The sequence below is a fragment of the Natator depressus genome, chromosome 3, assembly GCF_965152275.1.
Source record: "Natator depressus isolate rNatDep1 chromosome 3, rNatDep2.hap1, whole genome shotgun sequence".
Taxonomy (NCBI): Eukaryota; Metazoa; Chordata; order Testudines; family Cheloniidae; genus Natator; species Natator depressus.
Genome location: NC_134236.1, coordinates 82363135 through 82383367, shown reverse-complemented (window position 1 = coordinate 82383367; position 20233 = coordinate 82363135). Strand labels below are relative to the sequence as shown.

The following is a 20233-nucleotide window of genomic DNA, read 5'->3' as shown; positions in this document are numbered from 1 at the left end:
GGTGTTTAAGGCTTTGTTGTTTAAATTCTGATCACTGCTTCAGCTAGATGCAGAACCAGCTAATGTTAATCTTTCTTTCCATTAAGATAATCATGGCCAGCCCATTGATGAAGGAATATTGCATCAAGGTGTGAGATCACCCTCTGGGTAGTGTTCTTGTAGAGCTTGTTATCTTGGCCTCTGGGAAGAGGGCTCAATATGTGGTGCCTTTTCTAGCACCCTTTTTGGCTGTCAATGAGATGTGTTTTCAGAAGAAGCTAATGTTCTCCCTCCATGGGGACAGCTGGAATGTGATAATTAGCAAGAGATGGGAGGAATATGTATAAATAAGAAGAGTGAAGCAGTGTTGATTTCCACACTGTGATGGGGACAGCGAATGTGGTTGCTTCACCTTATTTGGAGGAGATATGAAAACTGTATATAGGATTACTTTGCAAAATTAACAGGAGTATTTGTGGCACCTTAGAGACTAACAAATTTATTAGAGCATAAGCTTTCGAAGGCTACAGCCCACTTCATCGGATGCATAGAATGGAACGTATAGTAAGAACACGAACACAGAAGGGGTGTGTGTGTATACACACACACACACACACACACACACACCCCTTCTGTGTGCATGTGTGTGTGTGTGTGTGTATATATATTCTTACTATATGTTCCATTCTATGCATCTGATGAAGTGGGCTGTAGCCCACGAAAGCTTATGCTCTAATAAATTTGTTAGTCTCTGTCATAAATATAAAGGGAAGGGTAATCACCTTTCTGTATACAGTGCTATAAAATCCCTCCTGGCCAGAGGCAACATCCTGTTACCTGTAAAGGGTTAAGAAGCTCAGCTAACTTGGGTGGCAGCTGACCCAAAGGACCAATAAGGGGACAAGATACTTTCAAATCTTGGGGGGGGGGAGGGAGAGGGCTTTTGTTTACCTGGTTGTTCTCTCTTGAGACTTAATGAGGCCAGACAGAAATCCATCTTCTCCAACCCATCCTAATCCAAGTCTCCAATATTGCAACCAGTATAGGTAAGCCAGGCAAGGCAGATTAGTTTATCTTTTGTTTTATGTGAATTTTCCTTGTGTTAAGAGGGAGGCTTATTCCTGTTTTCTGTAACTTTAAGGTTTTTCCCAGAAAGAGATCCTCTGTGTTTTGAATCTGAATACCCTGTAAAGTATTTTTCCATCCTGATTTTACAGAGATGATTTTTACCTTTCTTTTTTTTTTTAATAAAACCCTTCTTTTAAGAACCTGACTGATTTGTCCATTGTTTCAAGATCCAGAGGTTTGGGTCTTTGATGATTTTGTAACCAATTGGTTAGGATATTATTCTCAAGCCTCCCCAGGAAAGAGGGTGTGTAGGGCTTGGGAGGATATTTTTGGGGGGAAGACGTCTCCAAGTGGCCTCTTTCCCTGTTCTTTGTTTAAAACGCTTGGTGGTGGCAGCATAGGGTTCAAGGACAAGGCAAAGTTTGTACCTTGGGGAAGTTTTTAACCTAAGCTGGTAAGAATAAGTTTAGGGGGTCTTTCATGCAGGTCCCCACATCCCCACCCTAGAGTTCAGAGTGGGGAGGGAACCCTGACAGTCTCTAAAGTGTCAAAGTACTCCTGTTCTTTCTGCAGATACAGACTAACACGGCTGCTACTCTGAAACCTGTCATTTTGCAAAATTAAGGTGTCAAAATAGCTGTTGGTACAAGTTGTTTCTTGGTCTATGTAAATTATACATAGATTTTTAAAGGTACGGATTTAAAGGGTGGGATTTTGAAAGGTATCTAGATGCCTAATTCCACTGGTTTAAATGGGAATTAGGTACATAAATACCTTTTAAAAACTGGCCTGAAGTGACTTATGAGAACAAGTATGGGCCTTGTACTCCTAAGGCATTTTTAAAGGTGGGGGCCTAGTGAGAATTTCAAAAGCACCTAGGTGCCTAAGTCCCACTGACTCCAGTGGGAGTTAGGACCATAGATGCTTTCAAATATCCTCAAAGGTGCCTAAATACCTTTTTAAAAATCTGGCCTTTGAACCTGGTGTGTGTATTGAGTTGAACACGAAATAAATAATTGTCAACAATGAAGAAAAATGTAAAACACTTCTCTTCCTCCAAATATTAATGTATGGAACATAAGGTAGAATCAGTGTATCCATCTGCTTTCTCAGAGCCTTGGACCATAGATGACTACGTTAGTGTCCAAGGTTAGCTGTCACTGTGTTTTAGTTAGTTATTACATATAAGTTGGAAGTGTGGGAGGGGAGAAACTGTTAGATATCACTTGGCAGGGATCAAATGATTGAGCATGATCCTATCTGTTTTTGTTTCATAGATCCATCCAGTTGTTGAGCAAGTCTTCTCTTTTTCTGAAGTTCCAAAGGCCTTTCTGAGGCTAGAAGGAGGACATGCACGAGGGAAAACAGTGATCAATGTAATTAATAAAAAATAACATCTACAGCCATTCTGTTTTGCTTGCAGTCTGTTCTCGCTGATAAATGGCATTTGGACGTGGTAGACTTGAAGGTGTAGTTTACTATTTCCTTGCAAGTCTCTCAAAAATGGTGTCCTAAGGTTAAAACGCTCCTAAAAGTTTTATAGGCCATGAATCTCTAAGTGTAGTAAGTACTAAAAGTTAGTTTTTAAAAACAAGTTATTGAATGTAAAATTCCTAATATAAAAAATTGGTTGGGTCCTTCCTACACCAGTTTTGTGGTTTGTTAAATTTATGAAACAGAGGAAAGGCTAATGCCTTTTCTAGGTTGGCTAGATTATAGCCATGTGTGAAGAGGATTTGTAATTCTTCACAGGGACACTCATACCCATCATTCTGATGGCAGTAGCTAAGTTGACAGCCTCATTAATTTTTAGTTCCATGGAGCAGTTTGTGCTGTAGGCATGTTTCAGATAAGTTCCAAAATGTCTTGTGAATGATGACTTTGCCCCAAAGGAAGCATTGGCTGTCCTGAGTTGTAAACAAGTGCTGAACTTCAGTCTACAGTTTCTTGATCTGTAGAGTAACAGCAACAGAAGTCATTACTACAGACTAAACTCTTCAGGGACCTTGTCTTCGTACGTGTTTACACAGCAACTAGCACAAAACCACGTAATGCTACTGCAATATAAAATAATAATTTAGGGTTGTCAAGCAATTAAAAAAATTAATCATGCTGTTAAATAGAATACCATTTATTTAAATATTTTTGCATGTTTTCTATATTTTCAGATACATTGTAACTGAAATCCGTGTACAGTGATCACTATATTTTGATTACAAATATTTGCACTGTAAAAAAAAAAGTTTCAATTTGCCTAAGTACCGTAGCGTAATCTCTTATCATGAAAATTCTACTTTGTAAGTTCAACTATGTACAAAGAAATTCAGAAATAAAACAATGTAAAACTTTAAAGCCTACAAATCCACTCAGTCCTCCTTCTTGTTCAGCCAATCGCACAGACAAACCAGTGTGTTTACATTTGCAGGAGATAATGCTGCCCGCTTCTTGTTTACAATGGCACCTGAAAGTGAGAACAGGCGTTCGCATGGCATTTATAGTTGGCATTGCAAGATATTTATATGCCAGATGCGCTCCTTCGTGCTTCAGCCACCATTCCCGGTGTGTCTATGCTGATGATGGGTTCTGCTCAATAATGATACAAAGTAGTGCAGACCGACACATGTTCATTTTCATCATCTGAGTCAGATGCCACCAGCAGAAGGTTGATTTTTCTTCTTTGGTGGTTTGGGTTCAGGTTCTGTAGTTTCTGCATCAAAGTGTTGCTCTTTTTAAGACTTTTGAAAGCACGCTCCAGACCTTGTCCCTCTCAGATTTTGGAAGGTGCTTCAGATTCTTAAACTTAGGGTGGAGTGCTGTAGCTATTTTTAGAAATCTCACATTGGTACCGTCTTTGCATTTTGTCAAATCTGCAGTAAAAGTGTTCTTAAAATGAACATGTGCTGGGTCATCATCCAAGACTGCTATAACATGCAATATATGGCAGAATGTGGGTAAAACCATGGAGCCAGAGACATACAATTTTCCCCCAAGGAGTTCAGTCACAAATTTAATTAATGCATTTTTTTAACAAGTGTCATCAGCATGGAAGCATGTCCTTTGGAATGGAGGCTGAAACATGAAGGGACATAGAATCATAGAATATCAGGGTTGGAAGGGACCAACCTAATATCCAACCTAAACCTCCCCCCACTGCAACTTGAGACCATTCCTCCTTGTCCTGTCATCTTCTACCACTGAGAATAGCCTAGAACAATCCTCTCTGGAACCACCTCTCAGGTAGTTGAAAGCAGCTATCAAATCCCCCCTCATTCTTCTCTTCTGCAGACTAAACAATCCCAGTTCCCTCAGCCTCTCCTCATAAGTCATGTGTTCCAGACCCCTAATCATTTTTGTTGCCCTTCGCTGGACTCTCTCCAATTTATCCACATCCTTCTTGTAGTGTGGGGCCCAAAACTGGACACAGTACTCCAGATGAGGCCTCACCAATGTTGAATAGAGGGGAACGATCACGTCCCTCGATCTGCTCGCTATGCCCCTACTTATACATCCCAAAATGCCATTGGCCTTCTTGGCAACAAGGGCACACTGCTGACTCATATCCAGCTTCTCGTCCGCTGTCACCCCTAGATCCTTTTCCGCAGAACTGCTGCCTAGCCATTCGGTCCCTAGTCTGTAGCGGTGCATTGGATTCTTCCATCCTAAGTGCATGAATAGCACGTAAATATCTTGCTGTGCCAGCTACAAAAATGCCATGTGAACATCTGTTCTCAGTTTCTGGTGACATTGTAAATAAGAGGGCAGCATTATCTCCCATAAATGTAAACAAATATGTTTGTGTGAGTGAGTGGCTGAACAAGAAGTAGGACTGAGTAGATTTGTAAGCTCTAAAGTTTTACATTGTTTTGTTTGAGTGCAGTTATGTAATAAAAAAATCCACATTTTATAAGTTACTCTTTCACAATATGTGAGGTGAATTGAAATACTATTAATTTTTATAGTGCAAATATTTAATCAAAAACAAGTGATCACTGAATACTCTGTATTGTGTTGTAATTGAAATCAATATTTGAAAATGTAGAAAAACATCCAAAAATATTTAATACACTTCAACTGATATTCTGTTTAACAGTGTGATTTAAAACTGATTAATTTTTGAGTTAACTGCGATCAATCACCAACCCTAAAAACCCCCAAAAGAAATAGTATTTTTCAGTATTTCACTTCATACAAGTACTGTAGTGCACTCTTTTTATTGTGAAAATGCAACTTACAAATGTAACGTTTTTACATAACTGCTTTAAAAAACAAAACAATGTAAAACTTTAGATCCACTCAGTCCTACTTCTTCAGCCAATCGCACAGACAAACAAGTTTGTTTACATTAATGGGAGATAATGCTATTTATCAAAATATAAAGAGCAGTGTACATTTATATTCTATGTTGTAATTGAAATCAATATTTGAAAATGTAGAAAACATCCAAAAATATTTAAATAAATGGTATTCTATTATTTAACAATGATTAAGGCTGTGATTTTTTTTAATGTCACGATTAACTGGCATTTTTTTTAATCCTTTGACAGCTTTAGTTAAGACATACCATCTAGTTATGTTTGTAATAACGAATAGGGGCATATAACGGTCGAGAAACAGGGGTAGTGTGTTGAGGAAAATGGGGGTATTCAACTTAATTCAAAACCTGCATTAAGTTCTGCACATTATTTGAAACCTTTGCTTATGATGCTGCAGCATCAATTTATAACCTGCACAGTAGCCCTTATTCCTCTCATTTGCCAGACACAGTTTAATTAACCAGAAGTTATAATCAAAGAAACACAAATATTTAATTAGTTTCCACTCCCTGGGATTGTTAAAAATTATCTTGCCCATAAAATTTTCATTCCAGTAGGTTTCTCTTAATTGATAGTGGAGGCTTATCATTATATGCATATTCACCATCTTATGGTAATTCACCTTTAATTGCCCCCTTAACATGAAGTCTTGGGTTTAGGCACTTAAGTCCCACTTTTAGGCTCCACAGTAGTCCACAAAACTCCCAGTGAACCATAAAGGTATGTCTGCACTGTGATAAAAGACCTGCAGCTCAGCCATAGCTCTCAGAGCTCAGGCCTGCACATCCCCATGGGAATAGTTTAGCCCTCAGCCCCAGTCAGCTGTCCCAGGCTCTGAGACTTGGTACTGCAGTTTTGTGTGGTTTTTTTTTTTTTTTTTTTTAAATCAGTGTACTCAGAGGAGCCTTTAGCAGCACCTAAACTTCTGCCTCACCTAGGTGTTCGGATGCCTGTCTCCAACCTGAGCCCACAAGTGAGCCCTGACCTCGGGGGAAGATAGGTATTTGCCTGTGTATTGTGTGCAGAGTCTGATCGGGTAGTTGTGCTCACAGGCTGCCTACAGGCTCAGGTCCCATTCAAAATAGGGTCACTGAAGAGGGGGTCCCTTCAACCTGGAAAAGGAAGGGGATGATGGAAACACCTACCTCAAACTTTAGCCCAGTGGCCACTCACCTGGGATGGGGGAGACCCAGGTTCTATTTCTTCCCCCCCACCTGAGGGGGAGAAAGAATTTGAAGTTGGGTCTCCCACACCCCTGCACGTGGGCAGCAATGAACCCCTGCTTTGGGGAGGCTAGCCTGCTGGCCCTGACCCCCCCCCCCCACCAGAGCCACAACCCCTGCCCCAACAGGAGAAGCCCTGAGGGGCCCCACTGTGACCAGAGGAGCTCCGACCCGCCTGCCCCAGCCACATCAGGCCAAGCTGCCAACCCCCCCAGCCGAGTTACTGCCCCCACAGCCAGCACCAGGCTGGCCCCAGCACCAGGCCGAGCCACCGGCCCACCACCCCAATGCTGGGCCAAGCCACCAGCCACCCCACCCCTGAAGGCCTTCACCAGGCTAAGTCACTGACCCCCCCAGCCAAGTCTCCTCACTCCCCTGCCCGTCTCTGGCTCTCTGTGTCCCTTCTCACTCCTACATCCCCCAGGAGTGAAGGAGACATGGCAGGAGCAGGGGCCTTCCCTGGCCCATTATACCCTCCACCCATGCCCCTCCAAGAGAGTGCTTTAACCTCTGGTGTTTAAGCTGTCCCACTGTGGATGAACAGTGAAGGAGTGATTGTGGGGAGGGAGGGTGGCTGCTACTTTATAACTATAGTTCCCTCTCACTTATAGGTATTGGGCCAGAGTGTGTGAAAGCAGGCACCACCAAGTCCCCCTCTGTAATTTTGCAAGGCAAGCACCTAACTTAATTCCTGCGTGAAACTATTTAAGAGTCGAAGCCATCTGACTCCAGGCAAGTAGTTCCCATTTGTGGATTGCTAAACAGGGAGAGGTGCTCCCTACAGCCTGGACTTAGGTGCCTACCTGCATGAGAGGAAAGGCTTAGGACACACACTTCTCATGAGCATCTCCTCTGATCCTGCCTCCGGGGCTGACTTTGTGGATTGCAGCCTAAGGCTCATTTCTCCCCATTCTTTGTATAGGGAGCCTAGCTGATTTACTCAGTCTAAGGATCTCAGTGTTGTTACTTTGATGTTCTAAAGTGCTTAAGTCCTTTTGTAGATCCAGGGCTCAGTGCCGAGATTATTGGTTTAACCTGAAACAAATCAAACAGTACTTGAGAGATAAAACAAGAACTTAATACCCTGTGTAGAAGTGATCTTAGTGTAGTTCTTGTGTCACAGAAGCACCAACTATCTCCACCACTTTTACATTCCTTGTAGGCAATCCATGGTAGAAGAATTAAGGACCGAAGACGACAACAGCCTGGGTGATCTCTTCACAACCGATTTGAAGCACAATGCATGAGAAGCAGGCAGCATTGCACCTGTACAGATGAGCTTCACTATAGACATGTAAACAGGGAACTTTGCAGATAGTTTCACTAAATCAGATTTAGCTGAATAAAATTTGTGAAGTACATATAACATACTGTGTATACAATAAAAAAAAGCACAGAAAAATTTGCCAGAATTACCACCTTGGAACCAGAAGTAGCACTCTTTAGAAAGGTGTCAGAGTAGCAGCCGCGTTAGTCTGTATTTGCAAAAAGAAAAGGAGTACTTGTGGCACCTTAGATACTAACAAATTTATTTGAGCATAAGCTTTCGTGAGCTACAGAATAAAAGCATGTTACAACTGTACAATTTTTAAAGAGTAAGATGTATTTGAATGTTGATTATTGCAGTTGTCTGTACAGGAAGTGAAAAAACAACCCCACACACTTAAAATTAGATTGAAGGCACTGACTTTCCCACAGGTAAAGATAAAAAGTAAAGCACCAGTATCCTGCGAAGCAACAAACAGTAAAGAAGAAAGTTACATTCTAACAGACTTACTATGCAAGTCAACATCCAACGAGTGCCCCCTGAGGCTCCTAGGATCGGTTTGTAATAACACTGGTCTAGGCAAGAATGAAATACAGCAGCATGGTACAAGAGATTACATTCACTGTTCTGCCAGTGACATAAAATAAAACCACAATTTTAACATTGGGCCAAGGGAGACAGTAAACCATTAATGCACAAGAACAACCTGCTACAAGTTATTTCACATGCCTCTCTTGAAACAAGCTCTTTGCTAAGGTGTGGTTCCTGTCCTCAAGTATGCATGGAACTTCAAACTTGCTTGACTGGCAATGTATGTAAGTTCTTGTATGGCACTTATTGTGGTATGAGTGTCTCCCAAGTTTTCTTTCCTACCTCAACAATGAGCTTTTGTCCTAGAGTCCAGTGCATTGCTGCACTAGGGTTGCTGTGACAGCCTGGCTTCGCCCGCCCACTTCCCGGATCCCAATAGGATTACTTTCCTGTAGCCATCTGGTCCGACCTTGTCACATAGGGTTATAAGAATGTGTTTAGTGCTTAGACTTTACTGAATACTTGTGAGTTGCTCTCTGCATTAGTCTGACATAACATCTGTATTCCACATTGTAAGGAACTATTTGAGCGGTTGTATTGTGAGCCTCTGTGACCATGTAAATCATCAGACTGGAGAGAGACGGTAACTAGTGTGAAGTGCTGATCTCCAGCAGAAGGTGTTACGTCCTGCCAAACAGGGAAGGCGCATTGACACCAGACAGACCATTGTGGGACATTAAAGAGGATAAAATACCATTGACCTTGCCCTCCTCAACTTCACCCAAGATGTTTGGCGCATACGAAGATCATAGTGGGTTCAAACGTAATTAACTACGGCTAGTGGCAGACAGTAGCTGGGACAATGTCTCGAGAGATTTGGAACCACTGACTAGTGATGCTTTTTTAAAATAAAGGAGAGAGAAGTATTTTAAATTACATTCTGAGAGTAGTAATGACTGCACTTAATGGAGCTACTTCTAGGTTTGAAGTATTTGCCCCAAGCAGAGAAGTAGATAATACTTTTAATTTGTAAAGAGTAAGGCAGCCTTTTAAAGTAGAAGCAGATAGAAAATGGGCAAATTCTTCATAGCTGACACACCCTTCTTGCTGCCTAACACTTTTGCTAACAAACATCTATAGATTTGTATTCTCTGTCTTTCTAATAGAAAAACTAGAAAAATAGATTGCTTATTAAAATACAGGCTTTAAAATGACAACTTACTAAAATACATCTGCACATACCTTGTAGTCATTTTTTGGTAAAAATTCTCCTAAACAAATTTCAATAGACTGAAGTTCTTTTTTGTACTAATGCATTATTTACATGTTAATTTTCAGGAGATGAATACTCCAATATACTACTACAAAGATCAATCTATTTTGCATACCCCCCCCATATATGTTGCACTTCAATCTTTTGTGATAAGTTTTATCTAATTATCTCTCAGTATAATAGTTAAAACTTTTTTCCTGATAAAAACATCTGTAGAAATAATTTAAAATTACACTCATTTAATATAGTCTGGATTAGCAATTCATCACTGACATGAAATTGCTGCTTGGAAGGAGGACCTTAACATTTAAAAAATTAGTAACAAACAAACAGTTGGGAGCAGTTACAAAAATTGGTCAACATCGTTGTGGGTTAACATCCAGTAAAACACACAAACTTATGGAATTAATGCTTAGTGCTGAATCTATCCTGTCGCTTGTTCTTACAATTATTGTGAAGGCAGGATAGAGATTCTCTCTCTTCTTCAAAGACGGCCACATTAGTTGGATTGTCCAGAGTGTTGTTATAATTTCTCTCAGATGGACGGAACTGTCTGGATTTACAGAACTAATGCTTCCCAACACTGGGTTGGCTTCTGTTCATTGACCGCATTAACAACAACATGATTTTGATCATATTGTGTGCCCCCTAAAAAGAAATTTAAAAAGAAAATGAAATGTGAAAAATCACGAACTGTTGGATTGAGACTGCGTCAGTGTTGTAAATGTTTCAGAGCCATTCTAAGGATACATGGCAAAGACACGTAAATCACATGCACCTTTTTAAATAGAGGTACAGAAGAGGAGTATATTCTCATCTTCTGTACTTCCCCCATTCCTACACTGCCTCCTCACTCCCTAAGGAACTGCAGAAGAGTGAGCCTATCTGCCTCCCCACTTGGTGCCTAAGTCATGCACCTCCTGCTCCTGCTGTTGTGTGAAGGAGAGAAAGTAGGACAAGGATGTCAGGTGAGGCTGACTGGATCAGGACTCTGACCTTCCAATAATCAAATGCTGCCTCACAATCCCCATGTTCTAGCCATCCAGTGATTAACTGGCCTCCAAAGGCTAGCTAAGGAGTAACTCAATATAAAAGAAATGATGCTGGCCAGCAGAACATATAGCAGTTTCAGCATGGGCCACAATAGCCTTTATGTTGTTAGTATTCATAAATAACCACAGCTATTTGCTTTCAGGTGGTGCACTCAGACTATAATGCATTAAAGAATGGCCATCCTGGGTCAGACGAAAGGGTCCATCTAGCCCAGTATCCTGTCTTCCGCCAGTGGTCAATCCCAGGTGCCCCAGAGGGAACAGGTAATCCTCAAGTGATTCAACACTATTCATATGGGTGCATATATTGTATGTCCCCACCTCCACCTCTCCCACTCTAACTGCAAATTGCAACACAAACCATGCCCTTACATTTGCACTATTTCAATGACACCTGACATTATTTTCTCTCTCCTGAAGTCAGTAAATGGACAGATGTAGTTGTCTGTTACATCGGTGGTCACGAACACAGATGATCAGTCTAGAGCTCTCACTGCTGGGAAGCCTCAGCCTCTAGAGCAAGGACATTTCTCATCCGAAACATGAAATCAGTCAGTGACTAACACAGCACCCAAACCTGTATTTCTTCATGCTGTATTCAGATCATGCCACAGACCTATCACTAGTGGGTGTTTGAGTGGACTGATAGCCAATGAAGAAAATGTTCATTCACTCAAGAAAAGTCTATTCTTCCTATTCACAAAGATGTATTCTTATAGTGAAATAAATGCCTTCAGGCAGTTGCAGGTCAATTTCCATCTCCCTAGCAAGCTCCACATATTCCTGGCCCTATGCTTTCCACAGCAGCTCAATGTGGAGAGAAGCCCAAGCTGGTGGAAAGAGCTGGAACAAAGAACAGGTATATAAAAGTATCCTCTCTGCCCTGGAACTGCCTCTCCCCTCTGCAATCACTTTGTGGTAGCTCAGTTCTGTGCGACAGGGCTGTCATCCACGGCTCACTGTGGCATGTAGCCTTCTTAGAGAAGCAGAACTTACGACAGCAGAAGAACAAGCTTCTTATGGAGCAGCAGCAATTTCCCCCCACCCCAGCTAGGATGGATGGCCTGGGACCAGCCAAAAGGTAGTACAGCAGATATAAGACTTGTACTGCCAGGGCAAAGGGAGACCCGAGCAGAGGGGAAGTGTGGTAAGGTTGAGATCAGTGAAAGGGCTCTGTTAGTGCTATGTTATTTTGTTGAGACATAGGATGATCTACAAAAAAAAAAAAAAAAATCTTGGCCATTGGAAATAACTAAGAGATAACAAAGAAGAATTAACTAAGCAATGCTTCTAAAGTACAGTTCATAAGTAATCATCATGGTAAAATATTCTTAAATTTATGCATGCTGGAATGTAACTGTGTATGAGACAGTACCTGAAATAGAAGGAAAGCCAGATATTTAAAAGCATAAAAGTGTATGGTTATTTGGGGCAAATATCGCTGCCCTGCATTATTTCAGTACACCCACAAGATGGCAACATTATCACACATTTTGAACAAGTAAGTTTATTTGCTAAAGGATGTGTTCGGGCTGAAAAATAGATGGTTGATTATTTAGCTTTAACGTTGGTCCAGCGATGTGGAAGGACTAGAGACAGTTTTTATTTAATTGCCTAGACCAGCTACACTAAACCTATTCATTTTTCAGATACACTATACATAAAATAAGTCCTTCCACAAAGCACATGTACATCGTGTAACAATAAATACTTGGGGAGGAGACACGGTGGGTGAGCTTGTCTCTCTCACCAACAGAAGTTGGTCCAAGAAAACATATTACACCTCATCCACCTTGTCTCTCGAACATCTGGGACTGACACAGCTACAACAACTCTGCCTATGACAATTACTTGTAACTTCACCTTTCATAGGTAGAAAGGGAAAGATGATCCCCTTATAAACAACATTCCAGAGTCTACATACCACCTCCTTGGTCAAATGTCTGAGAAAAGAGATAGGCTTTGCACTCTGCCTTGCAGGCCGGTATAATCTGGCTCTGTCCAGACCCCGCATGGAAGCAATTCCCAGAGTAGATGATCCCCACCCCAGAACGCCCTGCCACTGGAGACTGTGAGCTCAAGCACCTCAACCAACTTCACTTGAGTTCCAGCAGAACATCATGATACATTTTTTTATCGTCTTTTGTTGGTGGTCTTGGGACCAATTCTCATTCAGTGTAATTCCACTGCAGTTTCTCCTGATTTAAACCAGCATGGGAGGCTACTTTACTCAGGTTACATTTTATTAATATTTACAATTGTCAGAGCTGCAGTTATGTCTTGCAGTTAAACTAAAAAGTTGAGTATACCTCCTCACATTTCATCTTAGAACTTTTTACAAATAAATGTTTAGGATCTCTGCCCTTCTACTTTTGAGCTTGGCAGTTCAAATCAAAAAGAGAACAAACAGATAGATATTGTATTTTCTAATGCGAGCTAGCCGGTTAGATCTCTGTCTCTCTAGATCTATATTTTCCCTTTCTGAGCTATTGTATTCTGCAATTAGGCAGTTTTCAAATATTCACTCAAAGTACATTACATGCTTTTTAAGATGTTTAATTGAAGATGAGACAGTATACTAATCTCTTTTGTCTTTGTCTAGTGGCTCAATTAAGATTGAAAATATTCTGCACAGTGTAGTTATTAAATAAAGGCACTTCCCTGAACTAGACACTTTGATAAACTTGTAATTAATAATCACACTTTTCCTTGTGGGGAACAAAAATTCCTCCATCTGGCTGTAGCACAGGGGTTCTCAAACTGGGGGTCGGGACCCTTCAGGGGGTCGCGAGGTTATTACATGGCGGGTCGTGAGCTGTCAGCCTCCACCTCAAACCCTGCTTCACCTCCAGCATTTATAATGGTGTTAAATATATTAAAAAGTGTTTTTAATGTATAAGGGGGGGGGGCACTTAAAGGCTTCCTATGTGAAAGGGGTCACCAGTACAAAAGTTTGAGAACCACTGCTGTAAAAGGATTAGGGATTACACAGTTAACATTGTGATTAATTTTAGTACTCGTGGGGGAAAAAGAACTGATAGTGCTCGTCTGCGACAGGAACTATATAGGCAAACATTGCGTAACCCTGTCCTCACATTTCTGCCAGCACTTTCCATGTTTGTCTCAATAAAGCATTAATAGTTTACTCAGGTCATTTTGTATTTGTAACAGCTATTCTGATTAATATCACAGCATTATTTCAAAATTGGTTTTAAATGAGTAAAGTTAACGAGTGGTGTTTTGGGGAGATAGTATTTGCCTTAAAAGAGAAGTAACGTGAGTAAACTGGAGAAAACGAGTTATACTGGATGAGAAAACAACAATGGTGAGCTGTTAGTTCTGCTGCTTATCATACCGGTGGGTTTACTATGCAGCCTATGAAATCACAAGGACAGAGCAAGGATAACATCTAAATGAAACAATCTTAAAATGGTATAACAAAAGCAGCTGTAAAATACGTAGTAAGGGATACAGATCTTAGGTTGGTCTAACATTAATCATGTTTTAGCATTAAAGGCATAGCTATTTTAAAATTATTTGTCCTTTTGTATTGCAAGTCTGCATGTGTTAGACAATTCACTCAATACAAATGAAAACTAAAGAAAAACGTGCTGAAGAAAAGAAATCAATTTTATATTTAAGAAGTGTTTTATGTATATCACCAAGTTAAGAACAATGGGGTATTTCTGCATACTTACACATGCACATAAGGGCCATGAAGAAACACAAGCCAGATTAATCCCATGGGCTATTGAGCTAGTTATCGGAATAACTGGGTGACATTCTATATCCTTTGTAATGCATGAGTTCAGACTAGATGATCAGAACAGTCCCTACAGATCCCAGATTAAAATCTGGGAACTATAAAGCTATCCTTAATCTACAGGAACACTTTCAGCACATAGTCCACCGTAAACGTTGTGTAATTAAAATCACACCGAAAGGCAACAGGTTCTTACCTTTGATATCTAAAACTAATGTTGGCTTCATTTTGCTATGGATCCTGCCATCAGGATTAACACACCAATACTGCTTGTCTTCATTCTCCTCGAGTGATAGGCCTAGCTTAGAGCCAGGAGTTATAAGGTTTCCTACAATTGTCAAGCAGCAATCCTCAGTCATCTATATAATTGAAAAGACAACAGCAGTCAGTCTTTAGTGTAGCTGTAGAAACAATATCTGTACCCCAGGTTTTCTGGTCATGGACGGAGGGCATAGGCAGGAGATTGTGGTTCTTGTCATCACTCCCCTTCTGTTGGTAATGGAAAGCGTTTCACCCACATTCGACTCTAGACTACTTATTTTCCCCATGATCCTCTTTCTGATGGCAGCCTCCATTGTGATCCTTTTCTTTTTACTATAGAGGACTAGCAAAACAGATTCATTTGAGAGAAACATTGAAGCTGTTTTAGACTAAGCAAAGGGATTTTTGAAAAAGGGCTACCACAATTCTTTTTGGGGTGTGACCTCTAAAGTTCTCCATTTTTATCAGCCTCTGGGTACAGCAGCACTCTTACAATATTCCTTCCCCACCCGCTATATCACCAGCATTTGCATTACTGGCCACAAGACAATACGAGGCAATAACAAAGCCAAATACAATACGTTATGTTATTTTGTATAAACAATGATTTCCAAAATTGAAGATTACCATAAGACTCCTGTAGATAGCAAATTACTTAACAAGTGGTCCTGACAACATGGATTACAAGATACTTTACTTTCAGAAGCTAAGAACAAATTGCAGGTCTTGGAATATATTTACTTCATTCTGTATCTCTAAACTTCTCACCTGTACTCTAATCTACTAATTTCTTCCTGCTAGGCTAGCAAAGATTCAACGCTCACACAGAAGTTGTACTAAACCACCATTTCTTTCTCTCTACTCTGCCAGCCAGGGAGTGGGTCTGTAAAATACTCCCCTGCTCCCTCCAGTTACCGTGGAATGAGTCTTATGGCAACTCACCAGTTGTCACTTAGGTAGCTAGGAAAGTTCTCAGCTGCTTCCTGGATGCCCAGGGCATGGCTCGTTATTTTGACTCAGGGCATAAGGCAACCTGGCTTTACCGCAATTCACAAACAGTTGTAATAAAGTCTTTTTTTATCCTCCTTTGTTTTTCAATATACACGTGTCAGAGCACACTGGCAGTGTGATATAAAGCTTTCGTTTGCACTTCTAAAGAGCAATGGCATAACTCAGTCATGGTCCAGTCATTATTGCAAGTAATGTAGCCATCCTAAGCTTTTGCTAGTTAACCTACACGACTATAGTACAGCACAAGCTGCATCCCCATGAATTCTCTGTGCACCATAAGTTTTATTTAGAATAAAGCAAATGGGTTGATTATATTGAAATGAGAGGACTGAGATAACACCCATCCATAGCCATATTACAACACTGCCCAAGTAGTAATATGTTCAGTTTGAGACAGAACTACCGTCATGAGGAAAGTATTTTGCACGTGATGTTGTTAAAGCTGTTTGCTCACTTGGCCTCATTTTTACAGTCTATATAATTCCTTTTTACGAGAGCGTCTATTCTGTGCATGTCCAAACAGTACCTCAGTAAATTGAAGAGAGGAAGATTTGTCCCTCAAGCATAATTGACACAGTTATGGAGAGAAAACGCTCCCTTTACAAAATGGCTCTATTGAATTTATACAACGTTATGAAATAGGTCACATGATTCTTTGCACTCAAGCAGATTCACCGTATTAATTCTATTCACTTTAGACCCCAATTCCTGCAAGACTAATGCACATATTTTACTTCATGCACTATGAGTAATGCCACTGACCTCCATGGCACTACTTATAGTGCACAAAGTTAAGCACATGCTTAAGTCCATGGAGGGATCAAGGCCTTAGTCAGAAGCCAAGTCTATAGTAATAGTTTGCATCAGCAAGAAGATTTTTAGGGCTTTGCCATTTCGTCTTGCTGGAATGCCAAATACCTTAACCCCTGAGTGTAACCTTCAACACAATACTGTCCAAATACTGAATTCTGCAAACAATTTTAATAAAGGTGTAGTTGAAAAGGGAAATTATCAGGAAGTCCATATTTTAAAAGCTTTCCCTGTTTTGATATTTTAATTGACATTTTTATGGGGGGGGGAAGAGGACACAGACAGAGGGAAAACAATGCATAAGGACATGATGTTATGGACTCAATTGTATGTATGACCCTAATGTTCTTCAACAAGCAGAAACACTCAAATCAAACATGTTGGACTCAACTATCTAGTGTGTTTTAACTCAGTTAAAGAAAAATGGAAAATACACTGTTTGTTATAAGATGTTTATATAATCAAAAAAAGGATGAGTTTGAGGAAAACAAAAATTATGTTTCAGGTGAACTGGAGAAGAGTGAGACATGGAAAACAAAGAAGAAAGGAAGACAGCAGAAATTAATTTTAGAAAGTCAAGAGTACATGGTGTGTTTGTTTAACTAAACTAAACTAACGTTCAATGGGAACTTTTTACTATTGAAGTAAGCAAAATATTTTTAAATGAAACAAATGTTTAATGCTTCTGTCAAGCCTGAAAAGGATTCTGAATCACAAAATCTTACCAGATGTAATTATTTTCTTCAAGAAACATCAGTCTGGTGCTTAAAACAATATCAATCAACTAAGTTTAAACCTCACCCTGCATTTGATGAATCCGTCTTGATAAACCCAGATCTGGTCATCTGATCTACTATCTTCTGTAACCTGTATTCTGAGAAGACTCAAATCATCCACATTTCCATCAGCTGACATGAACTTTCCAGTTTCCTTGTTTCGAAGTCTGAAGTATACACGTTTCTATGAAAACAACACAGCTCTTTAGCTAAACTCTCGAATGCAGGAACACATAGTGCTTCTGGTTAACCACAGAGTAACCACTACTCAGTGGTGCACTTGGGATCTTTGTCCCTGAGGCTTTGGATTTCCTCTGAGGGCATTTAAAAAAAAAACAAAAACACATTTCTAAGGAAAACCAGATTCTGAAAGTTCTCTATCTGCACCAGTACCTTAGATAGGGCAATCAAAATGAACTTATCCTCACTCTGCATAATGCTAAGCAGTTCAGAAGCAGGCCGGAACAAGGACAGTTCTAGGAGAGGGACCCAATACATTCATTATAGGTACTGGGCACTTCTTTAATTTCAAGCCCAGTTCTAATAATTAAAAACATAAGTGATTCATGAACTGCAGAAAGTTATTTCTCAATAAAAACTGGTTCAGTATGCACCACGGATGTTAGCACATGACAGAATAGTCTGAGCACGAGAATCTAAGCAGTTATGGCACTTGCCCTCAAATTAGCCAATACTTCTAAAAAAACAACATGACAGTACTCTATACATTATATTCACAAATCAATTTGTGCATTTAAGAGATTATTATACAAACAGAGAATGGATTTTTTTTTTTTAAATGTCTACACAGATGAAAGTGCCTCTGGCTAGTATCCAAAACACTAACAGCTTCATTTCCCAAATTTCTGAGACTAGCACATGACAATACAGATATCAGAATGCTTGTGACCAGTGGGAAGTTAAGAATCCTGACTGGTTGTGTAATTCAGTCAAAGTAAATTGCTCAAAAATAACATATTTAGTTTAATGTGTGCACAGGAGACAATTCAGACTTTGGGAGATAGTATTGTGAAGCCAACTGGCACAACCAGCATCAGCATTATTGAAGACAAAATTTTGAAGAGAACCTCTTTCCGTGTTCGCTATTTCTGCTGTTTAATGTTACCTTTGACTGTGTAGTACCAGAAACAATTACTGATTATGAGATAAACTTGGCAATAAAAAATACAGAAAGTCTATAAAGAGGATCTCATGCAAACTCTCAGGCCCCAAAGTAGACCACAGCCTCTCTCACCTGTAATAAAGGTCGTAGAGAACCTATCTGGTGACAGCCACTTAATTTACGCCAGTCTGGGATTTCATTTGGTGACAATAACATCTGACGCCCTCTGTAATTACTGTATTCATAGATTATCCACCTGAAAAAACAAAATATACTTTCATGTTTATTAACTGTCAAGCATCATCTGTATTAAAATGTACATTAAATACTGCTTCTGAAATTGTAAGAAGTGATATTTTAGATAGAAATTTGTGTCACGAAAAAGTAGTGCTTAAGTTAGTAGTGCTAATAACCAGGACCATCTTTCTTTTTAAGTGGTCTCCAAAATAATAAAATTATCTCCTGATTTCAGGCATTAGTAGATTTGTGCTCAACTTTTAAAACATTTCCATTAATAAATCACACCAAAAAGAAATAAAGCATTTTCATAGGTTAGAGACAGTATGAAGTATAATATTTTTATGTATAATACACCATTTCAGGAAAAAAAACAGTGTGGTCAACCAAAATGGGCATGTAAATATGCTGCAAAATCAGTCGTGTTGTGTACCTTTTTACTGGCTTGCAGAAACTCCCTATCCATAACACACGCAGGTGAGAACTGCTAGCAGAGGGCTTTGGGTTAAATAGGGACAACTGCACTACGGGGGAGTTGTAAGCACGAACACACGCCTGTCACCTATGTCCTATCCTAGGATGTCCCGCTCCAGGATTTTTTTTTTTTTTTTTTTTTGGGCAGGGGAAAGGTGGAAAGTAGAAGTGTGCCAGGATTGGTATGGAAAAGTTCTGCCTGGCACTCTACAGAATGTGCACAGATTTTCTGGCAGCCTTATATTTGCAGGATCCTGCCAGAATTTGCCCCTGTGGCTGCAAAAATACTGTATCAGACAAAACAGGAGGGGTGAATGTGTTCACTGTTTTTTATTACTCTGAAATAGGCCACAGCGCAGGGCAGTTGTCTAGTTCTCTTTCATGTACGCAAGTCCCTGCACTCTGATTAGCTGGGAGCATGAGATAGGCATACATTTTCAATAACCTTACAGTGATTATGCAAATTTCTCTGTACCATCTGCCCTAAAATCTCTCCCCTGTGACTTGCTCCTCAGTAGTCCCCCAGGACATGCCTACAATAAATGTGGTCACTGCCTTAATTTCTAAGCTCCTCCCAGCCCATCACCCATCTACCCCTAGATAATTTAATTTTAAAATGAACGACTCTGATGCCTAGTCTACACTAGGAGTTTACATCGGTATAGCTATGTCTCTCAGGGTGTGAAAAATCCAGAGCCCTGAGAGAGGTAGCTATGCCGACCTAACTCCTGCTGTAGATAGCGCTAAGTCAATGGAAGAATTCTGCTGTCCACCTAGCTGCCATCTCTCGGGGAGACGGATTACCCATGCCAGGGGGAGAACCCTGCCATCGGCATAGGTGGTGTCTGCATGGAAGCACTACAGCAGCTGCAGCTGTAATATTTGAAGTGTAGAGATACCCTTTTATGGAGAAAAGGAAGGCTAAGCCTCTGTTCAAGGGGCAAGGAGGAGCGGGGGACTGAGATATTGAGAAACCTGGCGTTGGTGGAAGCGGGTTCAGCAGCTGACACAGCCATTTATACAATGTATGGCACATGGATAGGAAATGCTGAGGGCTGTGAACATGCAGAAC

The 20233-nt window shown here is 40.3% G+C and overlaps 2 protein-coding genes across 3 annotated transcripts in view; one reads left to right on the top strand and one right to left on the bottom strand.

Annotated features, from left to right (window-relative positions):
- Positions 1–18744, top strand: part of RTN4IP1 (reticulon 4 interacting protein 1) — a 52776-nt gene extending 34032 nt beyond the window's left edge. The window contains exons 9-10 of one of the 2 annotated variants that reach the window (XM_074948187.1): positions 10850–10970; positions 17057–18744. In XM_074948187.1, the coding sequence (XP_074804288.1) occupies positions 10850–10970; positions 17057–17157 (222 nt within the window). In that variant the 3' untranslated portion in view covers positions 17158–18744. Of the gene's footprint in view, positions 1–2324; positions 2424–7745; positions 8510–10849; positions 10971–17056 lie in introns of those variants that run through there. The other variant, XM_074948188.1, reaches the window with a different exon arrangement.
- Positions 9804–20233, bottom strand: part of CRYBG1 (crystallin beta-gamma domain containing 1) — a 145698-nt gene continuing 135268 nt past the window's right edge. The window contains exons 20-23 of the mRNA XM_074948185.1: positions 18583–18706; positions 17353–17511; positions 14666–14828; positions 9804–10302 (exon numbers count right to left, since the gene is read on the bottom strand). Coding sequence (XP_074804286.1) covers positions 10214–10302; positions 14666–14828; positions 17353–17511; positions 18583–18706 — 535 coding nt within the window. The 3' untranslated portion in view covers positions 9804–10213. The remainder of the gene's footprint in view (positions 10303–14665; positions 14829–17352; positions 17512–18582; positions 18707–20233) is intronic.